This window comes from Raphanus sativus, chromosome 5 (genome assembly GCF_000801105.2).
Source record: "Raphanus sativus cultivar WK10039 chromosome 5, ASM80110v3, whole genome shotgun sequence".
Classification (NCBI taxonomy): domain Eukaryota; kingdom Viridiplantae; phylum Streptophyta; class Magnoliopsida; order Brassicales; family Brassicaceae; genus Raphanus; species Raphanus sativus.
Genome location: NC_079515.1, coordinates 6,031,721 through 6,059,671, shown reverse-complemented (window position 1 = coordinate 6,059,671; position 27,951 = coordinate 6,031,721). Strand labels below are relative to the sequence as shown.

General features: G+C 37.8%; 6 protein-coding genes and 1 long non-coding RNA gene across 10 annotated transcripts; 5 read left to right on the top strand and 2 right to left on the bottom strand.

Annotated features, from left to right (window-relative positions):
• Positions 1–237: 237 nt before the first annotated feature.
• Positions 238–3,347, top strand: LOC108856743 (proton pump-interactor 2). Of its 4 annotated transcripts, none has more exons than XM_018630619.2 (8): positions 239–452; positions 793–1,141; positions 1,224–1,391; positions 1,462–1,599; positions 1,703–1,897; positions 1,988–2,086; positions 2,171–2,692; positions 2,762–3,347. In XM_018630619.2, exons 2-8 carry the CDS (start codon positions 800–802, stop codon positions 3,056–3,058), a joined length of 1,761 nt encoding a protein of 586 aa, XP_018486121.2. In that variant the 5' UTR covers positions 239–452; positions 793–799; the 3' UTR covers positions 3,059–3,347. The 4 variants fall into 4 exon arrangements, with proteins under 4 accessions (XP_018486117.2, XP_018486121.2, XP_018486122.2 ...); XM_018630620.2 differs by having other exon boundaries at positions 242–452; positions 2,171–2,686; XM_018630615.2 differs by having other exon boundaries at positions 238–452; positions 2,171–3,347.
• Positions 3,348–11,108: 7,761 nt separating this feature from the next.
• On the top strand, positions 11,109–12,364 carry LOC130512470 (uncharacterized). The gene is made up of 4 exons (XR_008946004.1): positions 11,109–11,392; positions 11,511–11,564; positions 11,696–11,801; positions 12,122–12,364. It is a non-coding gene; the product is annotated as an uncharacterized LOC130512470 (long non-coding RNA).
• Positions 12,365–17,875: 5,511 nt separating this feature from the next.
• On the top strand, positions 17,876–18,868 carry LOC108857451 (VQ motif-containing protein 19). Its single transcript, XM_018631439.2, has one exon. It carries the CDS (start codon positions 18,012–18,014, stop codon positions 18,672–18,674), a length of 663 nt encoding a protein of 220 aa, XP_018486941.1. The 5' UTR covers positions 17,876–18,011; the 3' UTR covers positions 18,675–18,868.
• An 819-nt stretch (positions 18,869–19,687) lies between these two features.
• Positions 19,688–21,169, bottom strand: LOC108856791 (uncharacterized). Its single transcript, XM_018630677.2, has 4 exons — positions 20,929–21,169; positions 20,501–20,722; positions 20,294–20,406; positions 19,688–20,226 (listed from the first exon to the last, which is right to left on the bottom strand). Exons 1-4 carry the CDS (start codon positions 21,112–21,114, stop codon positions 19,863–19,865), a joined length of 885 nt encoding a protein of 294 aa, XP_018486179.1. The 5' UTR covers positions 21,115–21,169; the 3' UTR covers positions 19,688–19,862.
• A 145-nt stretch (positions 21,170–21,314) lies between these two features.
• On the top strand, positions 21,315–22,246 carry LOC108860151 (uncharacterized). The gene is made up of 2 exons (XM_018634057.2): positions 21,315–21,638; positions 21,762–22,246. The coding sequence occupies exons 1-2, from the start codon at positions 21,501–21,503 to the stop codon at positions 22,086–22,088; spliced, it is 465 nt and encodes a 154-aa protein (XP_018489559.1). The 5' UTR covers positions 21,315–21,500; the 3' UTR covers positions 22,089–22,246.
• Positions 22,247–23,460: 1,214 nt separating this feature from the next.
• LOC108861403 (probable protein phosphatase 2C 39) lies at positions 23,461–27,359 on the bottom strand. The gene is made up of 6 exons (XM_018635258.2): positions 27,201–27,359; positions 26,671–26,925; positions 26,298–26,574; positions 26,066–26,220; positions 25,837–25,986; positions 23,461–23,711 (listed from the first exon to the last, which is right to left on the bottom strand). The coding sequence occupies exons 1-5, from the start codon at positions 27,246–27,248 to the stop codon at positions 25,849–25,851; spliced, it is 873 nt and encodes a 290-aa protein (XP_018490760.1). The 5' UTR covers positions 27,249–27,359; the 3' UTR covers positions 23,461–23,711; positions 25,837–25,848.
• On the top strand, positions 24,663–25,786 carry LOC108861404 (squamosa promoter-binding-like protein 5). Its single transcript, XM_018635260.2, has 2 exons — positions 24,663–25,178; positions 25,267–25,786. Exons 1-2 carry the CDS (start codon positions 24,853–24,855, stop codon positions 25,478–25,480), a joined length of 540 nt encoding a protein of 179 aa, XP_018490762.2. The 5' UTR covers positions 24,663–24,852; the 3' UTR covers positions 25,481–25,786.
• Positions 27,360–27,951: the final 592 nt, after the last annotated feature.

Here is a 27,951-nt window from a genome sequence, read left to right as displayed (position 1 = left end):
CTTTTTTTTTCTTCTTGTCACAATGTCATTAAAACTTACTAAATTGCCGGTCGAGAACAAATCACTTTAGTAAACGAAATCAATTAAAAAAGAACATATAAAGAAATATGAAAAGGTCTAAAACATTAAAACGTTTTACAAAATTGGTTAAGAATACAACAAAGAAACAAAATAAAAGAGAGAGAATCTATCTACATTTTCTTAAAATGAATTTAATAGGGTGAGCAAGAAAATCTTTATTTAAACAGAGTCATCAGAAGATAGAGTTTTGAAAGAAATAGCGAAAAGAGATATCTGTCTGATCTTCTTCTCTCTCCATTGACGACAGATAAAAGAACACAGAAGGAGGACTCGTCTCTTCTCTCCCTAAAAACTCAGATTCTTTTTCCTCTTCAGCCAAAACCCTGAGATTTTCTGGAAAATCTGTTCTTACACTCGTTTTCTTTTCTAAGGTAAATCCCCAAAACCTTTTTTTCGGTTAAAGTATTAAAGATTGATTTTTTTCTTAAATAGTCTTAAATATTTTTCCTCAATTCTACGCGTTTTTTTTTCTTTTATAAAAAAAATATCAGAGCTGAAAAATAATAATAATCTTGTGGAAATCTGATTTAGAGGACATATCTTCGTTGTGGATTGGGTGATTCACATCCTTTTATCTGATTCTCGTATGTTCTTTAAATCTTCTTTTACTTTGTTCTTTTGTCTGAAAAGATCTTTTTAAAAAGTTGTTTTTGTCGTGACAATGTGTCACACTTGTTCTTTATAGTGACTTTCCCTGTTCTTGTCTTTAAGGAAACAAATGGGTGCGCAAATTATATACTGTGATGGCTTCGAGGTGGTTCCTCCTCCTCCAGAGATGAACGACCTAATACTCTTCGGAAGCGACCAATCTGGTGGTGGTGGTGGTGGTGGCGATTCAAACTGCGGTGAATCAACAGTCACCACCGAAGAAGACTGTACTGTTTTCTCCGGCGATAGTTCAACGGGATGGCCTGAAACTAAGCTTTTCTCCTTCTACTTCGTCAAGCAACCGGTTTACGATGATCCCGACGTCAAATCCAAGATCAATGAAGCTGATTCCGAGATTTATCACTGTAATAAACGGAGAATGAATGTCTACAGTGCTCAGAAAACTCAAAGGGTAATAAAGACTTTTTTGTGATTTGTGTGGATATGATTATGTTTCCAAGTTTTTAATTTTTTTTTTTTTTTTGGGTTTGTAGGCTGAGGTTGCGTCTTTATATGCTCAAATGGAGAGCTTGGTTGCTAAATCGCAAGGATGTAAAGTGGTTTTGGAAGATAAGAAGAAGGAGTTTGATTCTCTGGTGGAAGGTCTACGGTGCTCTAGCAGTGAACATCTTTGCTTTTCAAAGGAGGAGCTTGACCATCTTGTAATGCACACTGTTTTCTTTTAAACCCATTCCTTGTAAATTGCTGATTGTTTCATTTTTGTGGATGTAGATATACACAGCACATCGCGTGATGGAACATGGAAGCATTGGTGTGGAGGAAGAAAATTGGCTGCTTAAAGAGACCGAGGAGACAATTAGAAGTGAGGACTCTCTTGCGCAGAAAGAAGCTTCCATACAACGTCTCAAGGTAAATCTCTAACGGAAGCTAACAAACTTTAAAGGGCTTTTTACCATGTAGTATATTCTAGTGATGTTAGAGTTTTTTATTTTATTTGTTGTTGTCGCATCAGTTATTGGCTGTGGAAATGAATGAAGTAAAGAAGGAGGCTGAAGCGATTACAAGGAACATTCAGCAGTTGAATGACAAAATAGGAAAGATTCAGAACAAGATCATGGTTTTGGATGCAGAAATGGGATACATACTTGAACAGAGAGACAAATCATTTGATAAGATTAAGATGCTGAGGATACAACGAGACAAAGGGGTAAAGATTTTTTTTTTTTTTTTTTGGTCTCTCTCTGTTAGTTGTGCTATCTCAAAGATCTAACAACATTGAGTTATGTTTGTTGGTTAGAATGCTGTGTTTTTCCAGAGCCTTGCTGCTATGAGGAAAGCTAAAGAACTGGCTGCTTCTGGAAATGTTAGAGACCTTGAACTGTACTCTAGCTCTGAGGTTTGTTTGTTTTTTTCAGGTTAATTGATTCCATGTATGAGACTTGAGAGAATCTAATCTTGTTTCTGTTTTTTTTATTTAAAGGTTGATAAATTCATGACTCGTTGGAACGATGACAAGGATTATAGAGATGACTACGTGAAAAGAACCTCGCACTCACTCGGTGAAAGAGAGCTCAGCCGAGATGGGAGGACGAGAGATACTGAAGGTGAAGCTCAGGCTGTTGTGGTTAAGACTAGAAAAGAAGGTATGGCTGTTCACAAGTCGAACAAAGAAGATTCAAGCTCAAACTCGTCTCGAGATGGAGATGTAATCACTGATAAACAAAGGAAAGAAGCGAGGAAGAAGAAGGCGATGGAGTTCAACAAGTCAAGTGCTGAGGAGAGTGATGTTATAGACTCGGAGTTCCCGGTGTACGAGAATCCCAAAAAGAAAGAAGAAGAAGAAGAAGAGGTGGATGAAGTAACATTGAAGGAGAGGAAACGAGAGGAGCAGCTAGAGAAAGCTCGGTCAGCTATGGAAAGGAAAAGGAAGCTGCAAGAGAAAGCTGCCGCTAAAGCTGCTATAAGGGCTCAAAAGGAAGCTGAAAAGAAGCTCAAGGCAAATGTTACGTTGTGTCATCATCACTTCTTGTTTCATTGGTCTCTTTCTAAATTCTTCGTTTTGTTTTGGCAGGAGTGTGAGAAGAAGGCGAAGAAGAGAGCTTCTGCGTCAAACTCTTCTGCTCTCCTCCAATCACAAGAGGCAATCAATGAGCTGGAGAAGGTTAGTACTATAGCAGTCTCAGGGAAAGAGAAACAGAAATCGATGTTTCCAAAGAGGAGTTTCAGGTACAAACACCGTGGAAGAGGAACCGAAGCTCTCCCTAAAGCTATCCTAAACCGTAGAAAGGCTCACAGATACTGGGTTTGGGGACTTTCATCTGCTGCACTTGCTCTTTCGCTCTTCCTCGGGTTTTTACTTTTACGGTGAAAATGAGCAAGGAAAGAGACAGTAAAAAAAGGGGTTTTTTACTTTTATCTAATTGGAGAATGATAGATATAGTGAGTGAAGGAGAAGCTTATTCGGGACTTTGGAAGGTAGTTTATAGTTCTTTTGAGCTTCATAACCTTAGATGTTGGTTAATATGTTTGTCTGTTTAGAGAGCTGTCTGAAAAAAAAAAAACATCCTATTTGTTAGTAGGAGCTTGTGAGCGTCCATGGAGACCTCCAGCTGTCTTTTTTAAGTGAATGGTTACATCTGTCAGCAAAGTTTAATCAAGTCCCTTCCAATAATAATATGTTTCAAATTTTTCAAAACTATATGGATAAATGAAAAAAAAATATTTGAAAAAAGGCAGAAATCAACATCAATCCTTTATCAACAACTTGTCGTCCTTTGAATCTAACTCTTCTTTGACTGCACAGTTAAAGAATCCATCGTGAACTTCCTCGAAGAGTTTTAGAAGATTCGCTCACCTTCCTCTCTTAGTATGATGGTCACACCTCGTTGGTTATGCCAGGGTGTTTGAAGCTGTGGTACTTAGTTTCTCTTGTGATGAGCCAAACATCAACAGTCTCGATGTCGTCCAGAGTCATGCATTAAAGCCTACATGAAAATAGTTTATTCTGTAATTATTAGGATAGTTGTTAGAGACACCGATTATCCCGTTGAGGTCTAATTCTGTATATTCAAAATCAGAGAATATACGAGGAAGCTTTAGGACTTCTTCTGATGTTTTACATTCTAAGACCACCCACAACGCGGAGTTCCTAACATCAAATCCCTAAAAAAATATATTAAATTATTGGCTTTTGTTGGTTTCCGTGCTGTTACTGATCCAAAAATCTGTAAATAAGGATTCATCTCAACTGTGGTTCGTCACTGTTTTATAGGCCATGTCGCACGTGGCGGTCTACAATTAGCTCTCTTTTATATTTTTTTTTAATGGGATGGAAAAAAATTAATAAAATAATAAAAAAATATTTGAAGGATTCCACGAACGATTTACCGTTGTGGATGCTCTAAGATGAGGAAGAGAATATTGCTTCAGAGAACTTTTATTTAGTTAGCTAAATGGTTTGGGTCTTTAATTCAAAATTAGTTGGCCATCTTCAATATGATTTTTTTTAAAAAAAATTGCCCATATGCTTAAGAAAAAATATATATTTTGTATAATGATGATTTTTAGCTGAATTTTTTTGAGCCGCGGAAGATAATTTCTTTGGCTTGCGTTTTTATGGCTAACGTTTCTCAGATAATCTCTCAAGAGTCTTTGTAGAAAGACAAAACGAACATATAATTGTGGCATAGCATATCAAATTTATTAGTCAACTAATAACTTGAATGTCTTTAGTCAGAATTATCTTTAGTCTTCTGATGGAAGCATATGGGGTTTAAATTAGGGAAAGTGCACTCTGGGATTAACAGATATTATATTTCATTCTGTAATCAAATGCCCTAGCATACTTTTATACAATGTGAATTTTCTGTATAATTCCATTTCTATCTTCCTGAACAATCGGCACAACCTACCGTAAAAAAAATTAAAAGTAATAATTATGAGAGTTCCAAAAGTAGTAGTGTAATCATTAGAGCGACACACATCTCAAAGTAACTTCTTCTCTATAATTTTTGAAGAAGGTGAAAAGTTTGCGGCCGAGATTTTGCAACCGCTATATCACGCCGGAGATCCCAGCTTCTTTTCAGTTTTCGTCACACCATCAACACCGGCTTTTGTTTCTGTTTCTGTTAGCTACGCATCACTCATTCCAGAAGCAACATGCAACTCCAAGAGTTTCGTCGAAGTTTTTTCCAATCATAGTGTGAGCATCTGTGAACAGAACTTCATAACCTTCTTGTAAGTTCTGTTTCGTCGATTCGTTTACCTCACTCCAAAATTGCATGTATTCCTCATTCTTTCTGCCCACTTGTTGAGAAGATATGGATAAGTCCGACTATTATGGAGATAGACTTGTATAGTTACTAGGAATATCTTGTGTATATCTCTATCTCGTGTATATCTCTAACGCATGTATATATAGATGGCGATTGCCAATGAATAAGATAACACAATTTACATAAAGCTTCTGCGTACTTTACATGGTATCAGAGCCTCTCTAGATTACAGTTTTTTCTTTTCCATCAGTGATGGCCCCAAAAGTTCATTCCCCATATGATTTAGCTTCGTCTGATAACCCTGGTGTCGCTATCTCCCCGGTGCAACTTACGGGAGAAAACTATGCTGAATGGGCCTTCGAGTTGGAGAACGCTCTTCGTGCCAAGAGAAAATCGGGTTTCATCGATGGTTCTCTAACCAAACCAGCGGAAGATTCGGCCGACTTGGAAGCATGGAATACGGTGAATTCCATGATTGTGGGGTGGATAATGACGTCGATCTCACCCACCGTGCGTTCAACCGTGACGTTTACATCGGATGCTCACAAGTTGTGGGAACAACTACGCCAACGGTTCTCGATTGGGAACTCTGTTCGTGCACATCAACTCCGTGCAGAACTGTCTGCGTGTAAACAAGACGGCATGAGCGTCTTGGAGTATTTTGGAAAGCTGTCTGCTCGATGGGAGGAGTTACTCACGTACAAACCGCTACCCAAGTGCACATGTTCTGCGATGACACAAATCACCAAGGAACATGAAGAAGGACGAGTACACCAGTTCCTCATGGGTCTCGATGAGGCATGGTTTGGCAACGTGGTGACAAATATCATCGCGATGGAGCCATTACCTGATCTTAACAATGTGTATCAACGTGTGGTGCGAGAGGAGCGACGATTGACTACTTCTCGATCAGAGACTAAGCAAGACACGGTTGGTTTCAGTGCCAAGACAGAAACAACTCCCTCGGTTGAGAGTGGTTTCAATGCAGCAGTGATGGCTAATCATCAGGCACTGAGTTGTTCTCATTGCAATCGCAGTGGCCATGAAAAGAAAGATTGCTGGCAGATCGTTGGGTTCCCGGAGTGGTGGCTAGAAAAGAATCAAGGTGACAGAGGAAACAGAGGTAACTCTCGAGGAAGAGGAGGTTCCTATCAAAGTCGTGGACGTGGACGAGGAGGTTCTTCTTATCAACAACCACGTTCCAATGCAGCTCAGGCAGCCACAACTTCTCCTTTTCCCAACTTCACTCCGGAACAGTGGGCGTCTCTGACTCAACTACTGGAGCAACAAAAGACAACACCCATTCCAGATCGTCTGAACAGTAATATTCAAACAGGAGAAGTGATACTCGATTCAGGAGCGTCGCACCACATGACTGGCGACATGTATATTCTTGAATCGATGATCACGATCCCTCCTTGTCCTATACATTTTGCTGATGGAAGCGTAGTATACGCTACCAAGTCTGGAAAGCTTTGTTTATCAAAGAAACTGGTTCTTGAGAATGTTCTTTATGTTCCAAACTTGAACTGCACGTTATTATCTGTTGCGAAGATATTAAAGCAAACTGGTTGCTTTGCTATGTTTACTGACACATTGTGTATCTTGCAGGACCGTTTTACGAGGACCCTGATTGGAGCCGGTGAGGTTCGTAATGGTGTGTATGTTTATCGGGATGTCACAGTAGTCAGAAGTCATCGTGTACGAGCTGCAGAAGATCAGGCATTATGGCACAGACGTCTAGGTCATCCGCTTATGGTGTTTTGGATTTTTTACCTTTCATTGTTGGTGTTAAGCACACTCCAGAGAAATTTGGTGGTTGTGAAATTTGTTTTAAGTCTAAACAGACTCGTGAGATTTTTTATGAAAGTTCTAATAAAGCATCAGAAGTTTTTGGTTTGATACACGTTGATCTATGGGGTCCTTATCGGATTCCTTCCTCTTGCGGTGCAACTTATTTTTTCACAATCGTTGATGATTTCTCTAGAGCAGTATGGATATACTTGTTGCTTGAGAAAAATGAAGTACGTACTGTTTTACCAAATTTATGTGCTCTGGTTCAGCGACAATTTAACAAGTTGGTCAACGTTGTTCGCTCAGACAATGGATCGGAGTTCATGTGTCTCTCTAAATACTTCAGTGAGAAGGGTATTATTTATCAAACATCATGTGTTGCGACGCCACAACAAAATGGAAGGGTTGAGAGGAAGCATAGACACATACTCAATGTGTCAAGATCTCTATTGTTTCAAGCAAAGCTACCCACAAAGTTCTGGGGAGAAAGTGTTCTCGCGGCTGCTCATGTTATCAATAGGACACATTCAAGTGTTCTAAAAGGCAAAACTCCTTATGAAAGTCTCTTTGGCGAGCCTCCATCTTATCACAGTATCAAGACCTTCGGCTGCCTCTGTTTTGCGCATCGATACACAAGGAAGAAAGATAAATTTGGTGAACTGAGCAGAAAATGCATCTTCCTTGGTTACCCATACGGCAAGAAGGGTTGGCAGCTTTATGATCTTCAAACAAAGGAAACGTTTATCTCACGCGATGTGGTGTTCGATGAGACTTGTTTTCCTTATGATGATGCGGCTACATAACAGCCCAGTCGTCTCCCTGTTCCTGCTCCTATTCACGCCGATGATGATAGTGTTGTTGATCACAACATATTACCAGAAGAACATATATCACCAGCTTCGGTTGCACAAGTTACTGACCAGCCTACCACCCAACCTGCTGCAGAAACCGAGTTACTTGGACGAGGTCATCGTCAGAAACAGCAGTCAGTTAAACTTAAGGATTTTGTCTCTTATAATGCGGTTGCTTCCCCCGATAAACATACCACGGACACACCTCTCATCGGCCCCATCTCAGTGGATTCTCCTACGGTCCAAGGTAACATCTTATATCCCATCCACTACTACACTTGTGATGATGTTTTCTCTGCCTATCACCATGTCTTCCTCACAGCTGTTCTTGCTGGTAAAGAACCCAAATCTTTTAAAGAAGCAATGGAAGATGAAAGATGGAGAAACTCGATGGGCCTAGAAATGACGTCTCTTGAAGAAAACCGGACCTGGGATGTAACGAATCTACCTCCAGGCAAGACAGCTCTCTCCTGCAAATGGATCCACAAAATTAAATATAATGCGGATGGTACAGAAGAGCGTCTTAAGTCAAGACTGGTTGTCTGCGGTAATCGTCAGGTTGAAGGGGAGGATTACGACGAGACGTTTGCCCCCGTTGTCAAGATAGCCACAGTTCGTGCCCTCTTTAAAGTTGTTGCTGTTAGAGGCTGGGAAGTGCATCAAATGGACGTACAAAATGCTTTTCTTCATGGAGATTTGGAAGAGGAGGTTTATATGAAGATGCCTCCAGGCTTTAAGGCAGATGATCCATCGAAAGTGTGCAAGCTTAGGAAGTCTCTTTACGGTCTAAAACAGGCTCCGCGGTGTTGGTTTGCCAAGCTTAGCAACGCTCTGTTACAGTTCGGGTTTGTACAGTCTCGTTCTGATTCATCACTGTTTACTTTTATCAAAGGTGATGACAGTTTGCGGGTCCTGATATATGTCGATGATCTCATCATCAGTTGCAGTAATCTAGATATGCTTGTCAAATTCAAAAAATATCTCGGTGAGTGTTTTAAGATGAAGGACCTTGGCAAAGCAAAGTACTTTCTTGGCATTGAAGTATCAAGAGGAAAGTCTGGCATTTTTCTTTCTCAAAGAAAATATGATTTGGACATTATTACTGACGCATGACTACTTGGGTGTCAACCGTTGTCTATTCCGATGGAACAACATCATTCTCTGTTATCAGACAAAGGACCATTGTATGAGCATCCTTATCAGTTCAGAAGACTAGTTGGTCGGCTTGTTTACCTCACAATTACTCGTCCATAATTGTGCTATGCAGTGCATGTTTTGTCTCAGGTGATGCACAAACCTACCAAGGCACACTGGGATGCTGCAGTCCGCGTTGTTCGTTATCTTAAGGGTACGCCTGGTCAAGGAATTATGCTTCATGCAGAAGGTCACTTGCGAACTCAAATTTACTGTGATGCTGCTTGGCAGTCTTGTCCTCTCACGCGTCGTTCCTTGTCTGCGTATGTTGTTCATCTTGGTGGTTCTCCGGTGGATTGGAAGACTAAGAAACAGGACACAGTTTCACACTCCTCCGCTGAAGCAGAATATAGGGCAATGGCAGATGGTCTCAAAGAGTTGCAATGGATGAAACGTTTACTGGTAGACTTGGGAGTACAACAAGATAGTCCGATGGACATGTTCTGTGATAATAAAGCAGCAATGCACATAGCCAAGAACCCAGTATTCCATGAGCGCACGAAACACATAGAGTCCGATTGTCATGCCGTAAGAGATGCAGTTCTGAGTCGTTTGATTGCTACAAAGTATGTCAGCACCACAGAGCAGCTAGCAGATATACTAACAAAGGCATTGGGTCGGGGAAGCTTCGATTACTTGTTGTCCAAGTTGGGTGTTTGCGACTTGCACTCACCAATTTGAAGGGGAGTGTTGAGAAGATATGGATAAGTCCGACTATTATGGAGATAGACTTGTATAGTTACTATTAATATCTTGTGTATATCTCTATCTCGTGTATATCTCTAACGCATGTATATATAGATGGCGATTGCCAATGAATAAGATAACACAGTTTACATAAAGCTTCTGCGTACTTTACACCACTTGTTGGACTATTATTCTCTGCACGCAATTGAAAGATTCATGCATTTGGAATTTACTATTCACCCACAAATTACTATTCTTTGTGATATCTTTTATTCTATTTCGTTTTCCGTATGATTTACTTTGTTCCTGATTTACTATTTTATTAGCATCTATGTTATTCCATTTTTATTTTTCTTATATCTGATTTGCTTCGTTTTCTAGTTTCCATTTTCTTCTTCTATGTTCTCTGCTCCATTCTATATTAATTTTACCTCTGATGCTATATATTCGTCGACAAGTTTACATGTTGTGATTTCCTTTAATATCAGGTTACAAATAAAAGATTAATTAAGCTGCCAAGTAGATTATTCGAAATTGGATTTGAGCCATTTGATTATATTTTCATTTATATGTAATGGTGTAATGTGTATATAAATGGAATAGATCGTACATATGAAATGGAATGTATGATCTTTACTATTTATGAAATAGAATGTATGATCTTTACTATTTATTTTATTCTATTCTTTTTGTGGAAAATCGAATAGAAATATGATTTTACAATTCATAAGCATACATTATTTTTTGTTGTATCATTGATATGAATCTTAGTTTATGCGTATTGATCTAAACTAAGCATTTAAAACTCAATTTTATCATTTCGTTAACCACATCCACATAAGTAAAGATCATACATTCCATTTCATATGCATTATAGACATTTCATAATTCACCACTATGTATTATATTATTTATTTTGTTTCATTCTATCTGGATTGAGTATTTATATTTGGGCTTAGGATTTGGTGATCATGGTTTAAGGTTTAATATTTAGAAGGTGGATAAGGTAAGGTTGGGGGTCATCATTAACTTTTTACATGATATTATAGACATTTCATAATTTCAGGAGTATGTAATATATTATTTATTTTGTTCCATTTTATTCGGGTTAGTTTATATTTGATTTTAGATTTTAGATTTGAGTTTTGGATTCAGTGATTATGATTTAGTATTTATAAGTTTTATGGTGAGATTGTGATAGGGATTTTTTAACACAATTGTGAGAGGGTTTGTTATTGAAAAGCTGGTATAATTTGTTATTTTGATGATATGAAATAGAACACTCTTGAACTTTCATATCATGTGTCTTTATTTTGATGATATGAAATTTTCAAATCATGTGCTAATGCATTCTTAGACTTGATATATATATGGGTCCCTATATATATATGTAAAGATATTTAACGCTTGGATTTAGATTTATGGATTTGGATTTATGATCTAGTATTTATGGATTTGAGGTGATTGGTTTACGATTTAGTATTTTGAGTTAGAGGTTTGTTAGAGCATCATTAACCGGGGCGCTTAACCAAAGTGCTTAGATTAATTTTGATTAAAAAAATAAGAAAATGAAGTTTAAAGAGAAAAGTCGACGCTTAATTAAGCCACAGAAACAACGACGCTTAGGGACACGCGTCATAACGACGATGTCTCTCTCTCTCTCATCTCTTTCTCTCTTTCGTATTCTTTCTCTCATCTCTATCGCTCTCACCAAAGGAAGAAGACGAAGGAGATCGATTTCGAAGGGGGTAGGTGTGTGAGAGGACAGAGAGGGGGATCGATAAGGCGGCAGCCGATGGGGAGCTAAGAGTATTCATCGTCTCTGGCGATAACATCGGCTCTCGTCTTATGTTCTCCCTCAAAAAGCTCTCTCCTTTACTCCTCTGTTTCCATAGTTGGAGGGTAAGCATCTGTGATTGAAGGAAACTGAAATCTCGTATATTTACTTCTAACAAAATTGTTTTTTTATACTGTAAGATTAGTGATGTGAAAATTTGTTTTTTTTTTGTTTCCCATGGAGGATTTGGCTGTAATGGGTTTGTGGGAGCTTTTGCCGCATCTTTATAAGTTCCGTGTGAGATGTTAAACTAAACTATAAGTTCCATGGAGGATTTGTCTGTAATGGATTTTGCTGTAATGGGTTTGTGGGAGCTTTTGCCGCATCTTTTGATTCTTTTATTTACTTCTCTGGTTTTGAGATTGCAGGTGAAGTTGAAGGAGACTATTGATGCTGCAGCTATGTTTAAGCCACACGTTGTTGTGACTGTTGATTGAAAGGGCTTCTCTTTTCGTCTACTTAAAGAGTTGAGAGGTAAACAACACTAAATTATTCTTTTTACGCTTGTAAGAGAGAATCAACGAGGTTTAAGCGAACACGGTCTGTTCAATAATGCTTTGCAATGAATTGTCTCTCTTATCATATCAGTATTAGAAAAACACGATTTGTTGAATTTTAACAAGTTTTACTCATGGTAAGCTTAATCCGACCGTAGTCTCTAGTATAATGCCCTTGTTGAAATCAAAATAATCAGCTTATTGTAAACATGATAATTAAAATATGTAATAACATGTGACTGTTCTCGTTTTCTTCGTCTCAAGTTTTTTCAAAACTGATTCATCTTCGTGTTTCAGGGCAAGACAGAATTAAAGAATGGAGCATTGGGAGTTTTCTTGTGTCACGGAGTGGAGGAAGTCTTGTAGTTTTCTGTCTTGTTGTCTTGTAGCATTGGGAGTAAACTAATAGTTTTCTGTCGTGGAGGAAGTCTTGTAGTTTCCAGTCACGTTTGATCACACACATATTCTCTCATTCTCAACCAACTGAGATCATCTTGTTTAAACATGTTTTTCATAAAATGTTTAATTCTTTTTTAAGAACTCTAAACTAAGCGACTTGCATTGGAGGTGGTAAATTTTAAAATCTCTTAGCTATGTCTCTTAACTCACTTTACTACTTAAAAACTATTAAAAAAATAGCTAAGCCACTCTAATAAGAGCTTTGGGATAATGATGCTCTTAGGATTCTCTTTATGTTTATAGTATTATACTATATTGATGGGATGAAGTAGAACAGTTAATTATCAAAGTTAAATCATACATGATAAGAATGCTGTTATGACCACGTGACATAAATCTTTATCCACATACGCGGAGTTTGGACATCATCTCTTTATCATTTATCACATATATATTAGAGTGACGTTGCTCTCTTCTCTTTCATTACATATGAACAGTTCACACAAATTATGGGTCAAGTAAGTTGGTCTCGATGTTATCTCTTTATCATTTTGTCACCGGTAACTTCAAGCAATAAAAGACAAAATCGGTAAAAATCAGAGCGCTAAGAGCATCTCCAAAAGATACTCTATAACTTCAAATACGAAGTTTTTTACTTTCCAAAAAAAAACTTCAAAACTTCAAATTTGAAGTTTTGGGCAGTGAAACTTCAAATATAGAGTGTCACTACTCAAAACTTTAAATTTGAAGTTTCATATTTTTATTTGTATTTTAGTCGTTATAATTACATATTACATTTATGATTCTTAAATATTTTGTCAATTAAATCATTTTAATCCTTAAAAAAATTATAACTCATAAATATTTCAAATTTTCCTTTACAATTTAAATTTTACACATAAAATTAAATAAAAACTTTAAAATAAAGACATAATTTTTAAAACTAGATTTACAAAACAACAATATTACAAAAAAAACTTAACAAATGCACTTATTAATCATATATAAAAATATTACAGAAAATAGTTTTTAGGATAATGTGATATTTTACTTGTACTTTGATATTTAATTGTGTATTCTATGTAAAATTTTATATAGTGTAACATTTTATGAATTAATATTTCTATAATATTTTAACATAAGTGATATTTATTTTTAAAGTTGTATGAATTTAAATTAAGTATGATAAACATAAGGACTTTAACATAAAATAACAATTATAGGGATCATAGTGCAAAATACAAAGAATTTTAAAGTTAGGTTTGAAGTTTTGCTTTTGGAGAATAACACTTAGAAACTTCAAATTTAGAGTTTTGCAAACTCTAAAATAGGGTGTCCTTTTGGAGATGCTCTAAATATTACCAATTTAGCTACGTCAAATTCAGAGCCATTCTCTTTTTTTTTTTTCGCCATCATATATTATTAAAGACACAAAAACCATATAGTAAACATACAAAGCCCAACAAGGCAACTCATAAACATAAAAACAACAAAGACCAACAAAGGCCAACAAGTATTCCAAGCCCAAAGAAGAGAATGAGCCCATCTCAACCACTCATCAACCACGTGTTTACACACGAAACAGAAAAAAGAGGCACGTGTCCAAGGGTTGAAACATCATCATCTCTTTCGTCTTGTCTCGCCGCCGGGACCTCAAGTCGGCACACCACCGGCATCGCAACAGAACACGAGCTACCATCGTCGTCATCAACAACACCTGACCAAAGAGAGTATGGACCACCGGAGAAAGCTGGGAACTTGACCACATCCACCGAAAAACCACATCCACCAACAATTAATGGAGTTTAGGAGATTCAGCAACTACCACATAAACATCTGATCTTTGGAGAGCTGCACTCAATTTGAAACGAGATCTCATCCACAGTCAGATCACCCACCACGAGAACTAAAACGACACACCGCTCGAGCACTTCCGAAGATACGATAGCCGGCGACCACAACTGAAAAAAAAAACAGCACGGCCCCAGAGACGAGAGCCAGTCATCCATCCTATGATAGGTGCGATACTGGAGCAAAAAAACGGACATGCAGCTCCAACGAGAGTACGGAGCCACCGATGACGAAACAGAAAATACATGACACGAAACGATATAAAACTATACAGACAAACAAGATAAAAGACAAATCCGGACCGACGACGTGTCTTAAGGAGCCCACCGTCGTCGGCCGGAAGCTGAACCAATTCGCTTTACTTCTCTGTCTGTAATTCTCTCTCAGCTCTCTCACTAGACTTCCTTAGTCGTCCGTCTTTTCAGAGCCATTCTCTTAGTTACACTTCAGATTTTAGCCATTTCACAAATTTTCCTTTTAAATTATCGTATTGTCGACAGTTTTTTTTTGTTTAGAAAAAAGTATTTAACTATGGGGAAATTTGGTCACGTAATCAACTCCATCCTCCTGCTTAATCCAAAATACATCACATTTTATTCCTAAGTTACTTACTTTTGTTTCAATATAATATTTCTTTTCTCAGTTCTCACTTGGCAATACTACAGGACATTTTACTATAGTGCTACTTGAGAAGTCATGCTGTTCATGCTTGAGTTGTCTCACACCGAAATCTATGCAAGCCTCGCACGTGTGCTGACGGCAGATGTACCACTAAACTCGGTTAGAGTCACATTCCCGTCAAGCTTGCTTGTATACTCTAATGTGTCAAAAACATGAAATTAACTTTTCTTTTCGGTATGAATTAACTTGGTATAAAATTTTATCCATAAAACAAAGAGAGTATACTCTAATGTTTTCACTCTACAGTGTCGTTCACTTCTCAGTTCTCACTTCCACCTCCTCCACAGACTCATTGCTTTACTTGAAGCATTACGGTGGCTAGTTGCTAAACCGCGTTGATCGGAAATTTCATCGAGCATGCATGATTAATAAAAATTCTTTAGAACGTGAAGAAATTTTCGTTATTTGAAGAAAAATACAAGTTATGTACTGTTAAATTGATCCAAGACAATGCGCACATGATATCTGGTAACTCTATATACAGTCTGTAGCCTAGATGCTATAGCTTCACTCTCGTGTTCTGATCTCGAGTTATTTATTTATTTCCTCACTTAATTAAACTATCAATAGTAGTACTACTATTACGGAGAAATATAGGGGTTACCATCCACTAGAGGGTCAGGAAAATATCCTTATGGGTCAGATTGGCCCAAAATGAAAATGCGACCAAGTTTATATCAAACAATTACAATAAGCTCGTATGTCTTTTTATTGTTTAGCTCGTATGTCTTTTATATACGAGTGGATATGCAAGAAATTGTTTTGCTTAATTGCTTTTCGTTTGTTAATGTTTGAACTTTAATTGACAACCCTATGCAGCTCTTGACCAAGTGGAAAATCCGACTGTGAATTCTGAGATGTTAACATGTTCTCGTTTGTCTTCTCTGTTTCATTAAACTAATATTTTCGTGTGGAAAAAGAAACTACATACTTTTTTTAAAAAAAAAGAAGGCTTCAAAGAAACTACATACTTTATCAATTGTTTTTGTGTGTTTAATTACTATTACAGACGGTTAAAATTGCTTGTAGACACTTGTGCTTGGATCTTTTTCATGCAGTGAACGATGGTGAATAGTTAAACATCACCAAACATCATCTATCAGACCCGAAAAAGAGATCAGAATCATTTATATAGATGCTCATACTCGTATGTTATTCTTTTGTAGCGGAATTTAGGTAAAATGGGATCATATTTATATATAGATGCTCTACTTGTATGTTATTCTTTTGTAGCGGAATTTAGGTAAAATGGGAACATATATGGTTTGAATGAAATGTGACGATGGTTTAACCTAGATATCCTGAAAATATGTTTTATTAGGTAGAATCTAACTACTTAATGATAATGACAATAAAACATTTCTTAGCCACTAATATAAGGCATCGTTAGCTTACCATGAAAACTTTGAATTTTACCTTTTCAGTTAATGGTGGATGAATGGTTAATTAATATAGTTAGTATTACGAATTCAATTTGAAGTGGTATGAATATATTCGAAAGCACATTAGCAACCAAAATAAGTAAAAGGAAAGAAAGTGGGAAACCAACTGTGGGTTAAGCAGCAAAGATACATCACCTTCTTTAATGTTTACTTATTTACATGAGCTCGTTTCTCGCTTTCATAGATAACACTAATTAATTATTGTCCCACCGTCTGATTATTGCAATTGACTTTCAACCACAGCTATGATAAAATATGATTTGCCTACATTGTTACCAAAAAAAGAATGTATCAATATAATCACAAATCTCGTTAACACTAGTTAATTCAGTAAGCAGACTAGAGAAGAGAAAAAGCTTTATTGAAAACGAACCAAACCGGTACTTCTACGAAATAAAACTGTGCCCAGACACGGTATGTACTACTATTTTCTATCAACATATATTATGCTTCTTATAGACAACTATATACTACTAATATTTAAAGTTCCGACCGGCCAAACCGAAGTTTACTCGTTCAACTAAGAGAAATAAACCGACGGTCAGACGACTTTTAGTTTATATACTTATCATTAGGGTTTGCGGCTCAATACATGCACGCCTATCGCATCTTTCTTTTTTCTTTGTTTCTAGAAAAAGCCAGTCTAAACTGAAACTTGCACAAAAGATTTTTGTTAGAATTAGGAAAAAATATTGACTAGAGTTATTCTAATCATAATGAATAAATACTAAATAAGTTTTTTCCTCTAATTTAGCCAAACGTCTAATTATGTGAACGAGTCGTAAGAGGAAGAAAAAAACAAATTCCAAATAATTGTTCCGTATATGTTTATGTATACGTTATTCAAACTTCGACTAGTTCATTATTTATTTATTTTTTACTTAAGCTATAATATCTCTATCTTTTCTTGTTGATTGATTGTATCATGGTCTTGTATATCTACCATATTTTTTAGTTGAAAAAGGTCTGCAATATGGCACACATATAAATTGTCCACTAAGAGAAAGAACTCGAAGTTTCTTTCATTTGTAATCACAAATCAAAAATTGATACGTCGATGTCACACTCACACGCATGACGCATACATTATGCGCAAACACAATATAGGTTATGTGTACTACTTTGATTGGTATATGGAACATTTCCTAGATACGATAGTCCTATATATTCACATATGTATCATGTATGGCATGCACATAAAGATATAACTCTGATAATTACGTCAGCCGAGAGGAACACTATGAATGAATATCTCCTTTTTATTTTGCAAAAAGAAAAGGCATTTATGTTGTCAACTTTTTCACACTTTTTTCATCTTGAAACTTTTGTAACATATATCAAATATAATTTGTTGCTCGATAAAGTTGAATTTCTAATAATACTTTTCAAAGTTATGCGAGCACTCTCTTAATAATGTGTAAATTATAATATCAGAGCCTAATAAAGACAAAGTTCTCTTCTTTTATCTAATTCACAATTTTTTTCCCTTTGTGCACTATGGTCTATGGCAGACAAATTCAAAGTAAGAATTAAAAAAACTGCCTAATAAAACATATTTTGATTCCCTGGACACAAATCCTCATGTCAACTTTTATCTGTCTATATTTTGTTGCAATAGTTTTATTTTTTTTAATAAAGAAAGATTCCAAAATTAAACAAAACAACCAATCCAACTTCTTTTATAATCCCAAAACCTCAAGAGGAGACCCTCCTCCATTTTTTAATTTCATCATTATCTTCTCTTTCACTCAAAACTCACACAGAAGACTTCTAGTTATATAGACTTTGGTGTGAGTTCTAAAGAGAAAACATAAATGGAGACAAAACCAGGAGATTCAAGAAACCCATCTTCCACTACTTCCTCTTCCATCATCAACGGATCTTTACATCACCACATCATAACCAGATCTGATCACTACCCAACAACCTTTGTCCAAGCAGACACTTCCTCTTTCAAACAAGTCGTCCAGATGCTCACCGGAAGCTCCTCCCCGAGATCCCCGGACTCGCCGCGTCCTCCTCCGTCTCCTTCCGGCAAGAGTACTTTCGTGATTCCGCCGATCAAAACGACACAGCCGAAGAAACAACACTCGGGAAACAAACTCTACGAGAGGAGATCGAACAGCAACAGCCTCATGATCAATACGCTCATGATCGGCGGCCGCGGTGGAAACGGCGCCGGAAGCCCAAGATTCTCGCCGAGAAACCAGGAGATTCTGTCGCCTAGCTGTCTCGACTTCCCGAAGCTCGCGCTTAACAGTCCCGTGACGCCGCTGAAGCACGGTGGCGACGGTCACGATCCGTTCGACAGGATGTCGCCATTGTCGGAGGAAGAGAGAGCGATCTCAGAGAAAGGTTATTACTTGCATAAGTCGCCCATTTCAACTCCGAGGGAAACGGAGCCGCAGCTTTTGCCGCTGTTTCCTGTTACTTCTCCGAGAGTATCGGCAGCTTCACCGGATAATTCAACTTCTTGAGGAGAGAGAGAGAGAGAGAGAAAGAGAGAGAGAGAGAGAGAGAGAGAGAGAGAGAGAGAGAATGTTTATAATTTTTACTACCACTGTAATTTTCATTTTTAACCCTGCTCTGCTTTTTAGTCCTTGCTTTTTTTACTGTTATCATGTCAATTAAAATTTCAAATAAAGAGAATATGAGAGGTCAAAGATAAGAAGATGCTCACGCATCACTATTAAAAATATAAAACATACGCAAGATTTACAATTAGATTTTTAAAATATAGTTCCTAATAAAAAAGAAAAACTATTAACGGACAATCTCAGAAGCAACCTATTGATAAACCTTTGAAGGGAGTTACCATTGAAGTTTGGTTTAAGATAGTAATAAACTAATGTAAAGGGTTTGTCATTTGCTATATTTGTTTTGTCAACTTAGATTTGTCTCTTTAGCTATAATTCATTGCATCATCAACATATATACAGTATATACTAAGTTATCATGTGTTTCTTTTCTATCATCTCTCCTAAACTGTCTACCAGTGGAAATTAACAATTTATACACAAAATAATTTCATTTTAGGTGGGGGAATGGTCCTGAAGACCGAAGATGGGATGACGACTTATGGTTCATTTGATAGTAACCGAGTCTTAATCCCCCTACATGCAGAGTTCCAAACTTTGCTGTGGGCCATGAAATCCTCCATTCAGCTGGACCATAGTTCTATAACTTTCGAGACTGACTGCCTCTAGCTTGTCAAACTACTCGAAGAAGATGAAGAAGACAAATGGCCATCTTTGTTGGCTGAATTTGATGAATTCCATCTTATTCATTCTATGTTTACTTTTTGCTCCATGTCTTTTATTCTTCGTTCTCTAAACTTCCGAGCCGATTGCCTTGTAAAAGAAGCTCGTGCTCGTGGTCACTCTTTCTCCCATGTAAACCCTCAACTATCAACCTGGATGGCTCTAACGGCCAACCCATTGGTAGTTTCTTAATAAAATATGGAGCTTTCGTTGTAAAAAAAAAAAAAAAATTCATTTTAGGTAACCCTTTATTATTCTTTCAATCTAAATTCGAGTATGCTGGACGCGATGACCAAGAAACATAAAAAGGAAAAAAAGAAAGAAACCAAACACAGTCGAGTAAAGCATTTACTGTTGCCAAATGTATCTTCATCATCTTTATTACAGATTTTGTGCTTTGCTTTATCAAAGCCGAGGAGATGGAGTAACAGGCTTCTTACGGTAGTCATAAACACCCATTCCTCGTTTCCTACCTAATCTTCCAGCATCAACGTACTGAACAAGAAGTGGACACGGTGCGTATTTCGAGTCCCCAAGCCCCTGGTGCAACACTTTCATTATCGACAAGCACACGTCTAGACCGATTAAATCCGCCAACTCCAGAGGCCCCATCGGCTGGTTTGTGCCGTGTTTCATCCCGCTGTCAATGTCTTCCTTAGTAGCCACCCCTGTGTAAAGTGTGTGGAACGCTTCGTTGATCATCGGCATGAGGATCCGGTTCACGATGAAGCCCGCGTAGTCCTGTGAACACACTGTTGTCTTGCCAAACCTGCAGTTAAGTTAGCTAGCTGTTAGTTAGTTACCGGTTTTATTATTATTAAAAAAAAAATCAAAACCTTTCAGCCAGAGATTTTGTAGCAACAAACGTCTCCTCTGAGGTATCCGCGCCGCGAATGATCTCAACCAGTTTCATTATAGGAGGAGGGTTCATAAAGTGCATTCCAATGACCTATATACGAAGAAGAAACACACACTATTTGAAAATGTTTGGACCTGATGATACTTATGAACAAGAACAAAGAGTATTATTTATTGTGACACACCTGGCTAGGTCTTTGTGTTGCGGAAGCAAGACGAGTAATGGAGATGGAACTTGTGTTGGAAGCTAGAATCGCAGAGCTCTTGGCTATACCATCTAAATCCTTGAACAGTTTCTTCTTAATCTCTTCCGACTCCAAAATGGCTTCCACGATGATATCAGCAGACCGCAAATCTTGGAGGTTTGATGTTAAACGTAGGCGACGCATAGCATCATCACCTACTTCCTGCCAATGTTACAAAACCACCCGACCCATTTTTAACTGTCCTAAATCCTGAAACACACTTTTGTCTGAAATCATAAGAAGAACTACAGAGAGTCTACTCCACATGATCGTTAATTAGCCCTAAGAAGCTAATATGCGTGATCTAAAATCAATGAAGCAACAATCTTTAATTGTGAAATCTAGATTCTAAGGAGGAAAGTTCTTGCCTTGGAGATTAGGCTTTTGGAGACGAGACGATTGATGGAGGAGGAGATAGCTGCGGTGGCTCGAGAGAGCGCGTCGCGATCAGCGTCCATGAGCCAGACGTCGAGGCCGTTCGTGGCGGCGAGCTGCGCGATTCCTGAACCCATCTGACCAGCACCCACTACTCCGACACACTTTATCTCCCCCATTTTCTCCGGGGCGATCGTTAGTCTCTTTGCAAACTCCAATGAAAGAGATAAAACTTTTGAGTGCCAGCTTTGATTGATTTCGTGAGAACTCTCTAATGGGCCACAATTAGAACGGCCCATTAGTATGGACAAGCCCATTAGAACGGCCCATTAAGATGGACAAGCTTTTTAGTCTTTTGTGAGTGGGTGTGCCGTTATGAGCGCGTGTCGAGACACGACGCATCAAGGTAGTAAAACGTGTCGTACTTTTTGTTTACGTGTCCTTGGCCTAGTCCTCCACCGTTCCGCAAGCTTTGGATCTTCACTAAGTTAAGTACTTCTTCATAAAGCAGTTTGAGGTAATGTGGGGAAAAGCAACAGATTAAGTGAGATCAAGAAAATTAACTATGCCGATTAGGCTTTCGATGAAGAGACTCACGACGCTGACCATTTCAAAAACTCATGGCGGAGATATCTCCGGTTATGTCCTCCGACACGCTACCACCCGGTTCGACCGCCTCTTCACCGCATTTAGGCAAACAGAGGTAAGTCCACAACTAGTATGATATATCATTTTGGGTTTCCACGTTGATAATGTATAGATCATTTTTATTTCTCGTTATAACTTTCATTGATACTAATTAAGACTCTTTTTTGTTGTTGTATAGAGCATGAGAGACCGTCACGACGATAGGTCCACAGCGAGTTACGTGACAGATAAGGCAAAGGAAGGGGTGAAGAAAGCGACGGATGCAGCTGTGAACGCAGGAGATAACATGAAGGATGCGATGGACGGGGCCTGGAAAGCGGCTAAGGAAACGGGTCAGAACATCAGCGAAGCCGTTGCGGGAGATGATGACAACGGCGACAGGATTCAAGAGGACAAGGTCGCGGTCGAGCTGAAGGATGTGAGGCAGCCTGTTGACACCACGGAGTATAGAGGTGTGGAGGATCTACATCATCAGCAAACCGACGGCGAGAATAAATCACCGTGAGAGAATGCGTGAGGGTGTCTATTGTCTTCTTCTTTTTTTCTTTTCTTATCGTTGTTGTTTGTTTCAATTATGAAGGAACCCGTTACTAGATTTGATTACATTTTGTTCTTATCAGTTAAAACGGGAAAATAACAAATCGTTTTGAAGTTTTGGGCAAAGTTTTTGCGCGGCATATCTCCAAAAACTGCATATATGTACAAAGATTAAATCATAATCTGTACATTTTTATTCATGAAGGGATAATAACGTGGGGTAGATGCGTGCAAGCAATGATAAAATTAAGTGTGTACGTAAACTGACAAATTTATAAACTGCAAAGTGATTAATGTTTGACACAGCTGGATAGCATAAATGGAGAAACAGATTCCCATATATGGAGAGACAAATTCCCTAGGTTCAACATCGCTATAACAAGTTGCCTACTGTTTACTCAAATAGTACTTTTAACAGTTTCAACTCTTCAAAAAAATGATCATGACACTTGTGTATCATTTATTTGTACACTAGATATAATTATCTCGCTTTCAATTATTTAAAATCGAGAAGACAGATTGCATTTTTTTTTGACATACTAGCACTATTGAGTTTACTAAATATTATCTACATTGTTTCAACCTTTCATAGTTTTCTAAGAGTATTTTTATGTTAAATCCTTCATACTATCATCTCGAGTTTTGGCATCTGTGGCAAATAAACAGAACTAATTCCCTTGGATATTTAGAAGACAAGTGGAACCGAAAACGAAATGAGGCATCTCTGATTATCTAGTGTTTTAGTAGTGGCTTAACGGATAGCTACTTGCGTTTTGTTTCCTAACGTCGAAGTGACAAAAATGCGGAGCTAGAGAAATTCGCCATGACTGAGAATGAAATATTCTCCACTTTCTTGGATTAATATAATAGCATCTCCTTTTTTCCTAAGGTTCGATTTTAGGAAATTATCTAATCCTTTGTAGGGGCCAAAACTTGAATTTGGCGCCCATCAGAAAGAGACGAGCATTAACTTATCATATTCGACCCTTTGTTCACTTTGTTCTTCACAACACTTAAAAAGAATCACATCTTGCTCACACAATAGCTTACAAAACGTTAGCAAAAACCATATAAAGTTCATCTATATATCATATTCTTTTAGTGTGTGCTAGAACATGTTTAATTTTGAGGACGGAGTAGAGAATAAAAGGGAGAGATGTGAGAAAGAAAAGGGACCTATTTTGTTATCTAAAAACAAGTGCAACCTTGCAAAATTCCCCCAAAAGCTCAGATGATAGATTCAAGACATGAGTACAGTTTAGCATGTGAAACCTTTTATGTCTTGTCTCTTTCACTACCCACTATTTTTAACTATTTATCTTTCGTACACTGCAGTAATGTATAGTAAAAAAAAGATACAATACAAAGAGAAGCAGAGAAAGCCTCAATTGTTGATTTTTATTCCCACAAAGAAACAGACAAAGGAGTCACAAAGTTTGCAAAAGAAAAGGAGTAAATAGAAGTAGTGATGATGACTGTATTTTACAGAGTAGGAAACGCCCATGCTTTGTTTCCTGTTTTGATTCCTTAGCTGTTCCAAACTACTCTTTACTTGTTTCAGTGACCAGTAAAGACATATGATCAATGGAATCTGCAGAGGTAAAAAACAAAACAAGGTAAGAGAAAAAAGGGTAAAAAGGATTTTTTCACTTTAGGGTCATAATTATTATGTGAAGAAAATCTATGTTGAGCAGCTAAACTTTAAACCTTAAACATCACAGATATCTATCAAAAATAATTCCAAGTGTCGTTGGAATTGACCTCCTATCTAAAGTGACATCACATATTTAATTTCCATCTTTTAATTTGTTATTTTACCCTCCCACAAAATAGAACCTTTGTAGGTGACAATGATAAAGAGAAAGTGTGCAAGCATCAACTAATTACGTTCATATAACATGGTCCAGGACATACATAATATTCATGCTGCCAACATCAAATACCAAGACGAGGCAAGTTACACCAAACACAAACTAGCATGTAGCAAAAAAAAAAGACAAATGTTTAAACTGAACAAAACCATCTTTTTCTCCAGTCCTAAGCTAATCTTAAATGCCTTGTCTATACGAGTCCAAACAACAGATGACCACTAGGGTTGCAAGCAGATGAATCCAATAGGCTACATCCACCACAAAGTATGTCACCATTTATTGGGATCTTTGTCTGTTTCTAGAGATAAAAAATAAAAGTTACATGGGAGGACCATGTGTAAATTATGATAATCCAGCTCTTCTATGTACTATATGTTCCACAGTTGCACAGCACTGGTCAGTAAGGATCATCCTTCATTACTAGAAGAACATCAATGCTATCTTAGAAGAAATTAATGGTTCCCAGTTAAAAGTCAAATAAATAAAGTGAAGTACAATAGATAGGTTGTACCAATTATTCATTTAATGAGAACAGGCCAAAATCACATAAGACCTTTTCACTGGTAATAACAAATTTTCCAATCAAAACTCTCAACTCTCTATTCTTTTGGGGGGGGGGGGAGGGGGGGGGGGGAGGGGGGGGGGAGGGGAGGAGTAAGCACATCACTGTATCAAGTACTTATTCTACCAGAGAAGCATCTAAGGACACAGTGGTCCATCTCCCAACTTTTCTTCCCCTTTTTAAACACTTCAACAAACACATTCATTCTAAACCCCAAGCCCATACATCAACACTGCTTAGTCTTAACCATAGCTTCAGCACCATCTTCTCAACATCACAGCTTAAAATCTTTACTAGAGATGGAGGGTCAGAGATCACGACAGTGGGGTTACTTGAAAGACAAGGCTATAGCCACCAACCTTGCTGAAGAAGAAATGGAGAATGGCATGGATGGAGAAGAGAATGATGGAGGTGATGAAGACAAAAGGAAGAGAGTGATGGAGAGAGCTAGAGGTCCTAGCACAGACCGTGTTCCCTTGCGGCTGTGCCTGGTCGATAGGTGCACGGCTAACCTAACTGAGGCCAAGCAGTATTACCGCAGACACAGAGTCTGTGAAGTTCATGCAAAGGCATCTTCTGCAACTGTTGCAGGAGTCAAGCAACGTTTTTGCCAACAATGCAGCAGGTACCATTCTTCCCTTCAAAATTATTTTCTACAAGTTAATCAAAGAAGTAGTCTGTTTTTCAAATTGATAGTTTTGGGGTTTAAGCAGGTTTCATGAGCTAGCAGAGTTTGATGAAACTAAAAGAAGTTGCCGGAGGCGCTTAGCTGGACACAATGAGAGGAGGAGGAAGATATCTGGTGACAGTTTCGGAGAAGGGTCAGGCCGGAGCGGGATTAGCTTGACCCAGACTCAAGAAAGAAGAAGGATAGACATGAAACTTCCTATGACCAACTCATCATTCAAGCGACCACAGATCAGATAAACAACACCAACACACCTGCCCGCTCCCTCTCTTCTGTCATCTACTTATGCTCTATATCTACAGTTCTCTTGTTATCCAAATAATGACATCTAAGTACCATGTCAAGAGAAGTGAATCGTGGTATTGAATCCTAGACAAATATTTAACTGCAAAATTCTAGTACCCTTTATGTTATCATGTTAAGGATGCCTATCCACAAACTCTTTTTTTTTTCTTGGTAAAATCTATCCACAAACTCTTGTATCCTCTAATTATGTTTATTTGTCTTGTATGATCCAATAAATGATTATGATGTGTTCTTTTACTCTCAAGTGATACAAGTCAACCCAAAAGAAGCAGAGAAGATTATAACTAACCTTAAACCGAGCTCACTGAAATTTAACTACGACCACTGAGATATCATCTGAGCTTTTTCTTGCCACAGCCTCTTCTGAGAGGTGCTTTGATGCAGATTTTGCATCTTTTATTCCCTTAATCGAATCAACCGCTTCTTGGTTCGACATGACCTATAAGATTTTGAATAATAAGTAATAACCATATATACAAGTGCCAAATGTTGAGAGTTGAGTATGATAGAACTAAAACCTTCCAAAGCCCATCACTTGCTAGGATAAGGAACTCTGCATCATCTTCAATGATCTCTACCGTAACATATGGTTCTGAACTCAAATGCATCTTCAAACTCTTATCACCAAAGGCCCTTGCCACAGCCAGTTGACCATCAACTCGAGGAACGTCCCCTGAGCTCAAGCATACACATGATCTAACATGAAGATCATCACATAATAATAACATAAAATGCATTCAAATTAGATACCAGGGAAGTTGGAAACGAATCCGCCTCTGTTCTCAATTTCATCCTTCTCCATGTTGGGCTCGTGATCAACTGAGAGTGGCTTGGCAACACCAGCTGTGCAAAGAACAGCTCTCGAGTCACCAACATTAGCAACCACCAGCTTCTGACAATTGATTAATATAGCTGTCACAGCAGTGGAACCACCTTTACCCAAATCAGATGCCTTGTCCAAAATCGTCGTGTCCGTTATGTAATAAGCTTTCTTGATCGCTTTCTCTGGTTCTTGCCAGAAATTTGGCTACAAGAAGAACATATATATATATATATATATATAAGTTTGAAAACGAGACTTGTTGTAGGCAGTTTTAGAGGAAACTATCAAATGCGTTAATACCTCGTTCAAGATGTTGTCAAACAAATGGGAGCATAAGTAGTCAGGGATCTCGTGGCTAAGGTGGCCATCGAAGATAGCGAAAAGGCCAAGCTCATTGTCATCAACTTGTTTGAATTTGGCAACCACGTAATCCTCCATCTCGTGAAAAGCTTTCCCTTTGACCAAGTGGAAACCATGCGTGATCTGCTTCGACATCTTGCTCTTGCCTTTCCCTGAATCTGCAGAAGTAGCAGACGCACCAAGCCCAACTTTCTCCTAGAGGTAATATAACAGAGACGAAGTTTCATATTAATTAGCAAACACATGTTTTTCCTCTGTTATCACTTTTAGTGTATCGTATCGGGATCAAAAACCTAACTCGACGTCATATAGAGACCATAATCATATTCCAACAAGCCTAAGTATATAACGGATACAGCGTTACATGCTACGTTCTGTACCAAAGCCATCATGTGACATGATCCGAGAAGAAGTATACTCAAATATAATGGCTAATATTATCGAATGTCGAAGTAACAACGAATCGATACCTTGACGGATTCCTTCATCTTGTGGAAAATTTCCTTACCGGCGGCCATGGCTCCAAGATGAAAACACGATTATATGATAATGTAATATGCAAAGAACAGGAGAAGCTATCTTTGTTTTGCGAGCGTAAGAGAGAGATAAGAGGGAGAGAGATAGTAAAACTGTGAGAGTAGCTGGGAAGATGACACGCAAGCCATTTGTTGCACTTGCATCGTCACCTTTCTCCGCCGCTTTGTTTGCGGCTATCATTGACGTCTTCGCGCCACGTATGACTTGTCCTTCTTTTTTTTTTTACCTAATAATAAACGGCGGAATAATGTTTCTAAATTCTTTTACAAAAAAAAAGTTTCTAAATGGGCTGATGAAAGCCCAAGGTTAGAGTGGACTTTTACTTTCATAACTATATACAGTATATCAATAAAATATAGCCTATAGTTTTAAATAATAAGAGAATAATCACTAGTGAATATAGTTTTCATAAAATATGATTAGCACTGAGATTAATGATGACAGGTACTGTTCTTTAATTAGGTCATGGTGTCTTAAAGAGTAAAGAGAACACTAAACAATTGGCTAATGGGAGACAAAAGCCACAGTGCGAGCTCTTTGTCGTTTATATGTGTTCTTTAGTTCTTCTGGTCTTTTAATTAAATCCTATCGGATAACTTATTAATCTCTGCAATTTTAAATGGTTTATCGTGTTATGTTACCAACAGTCACAGAGAATCTTTTTTATAGTCTGATTGGTGATAA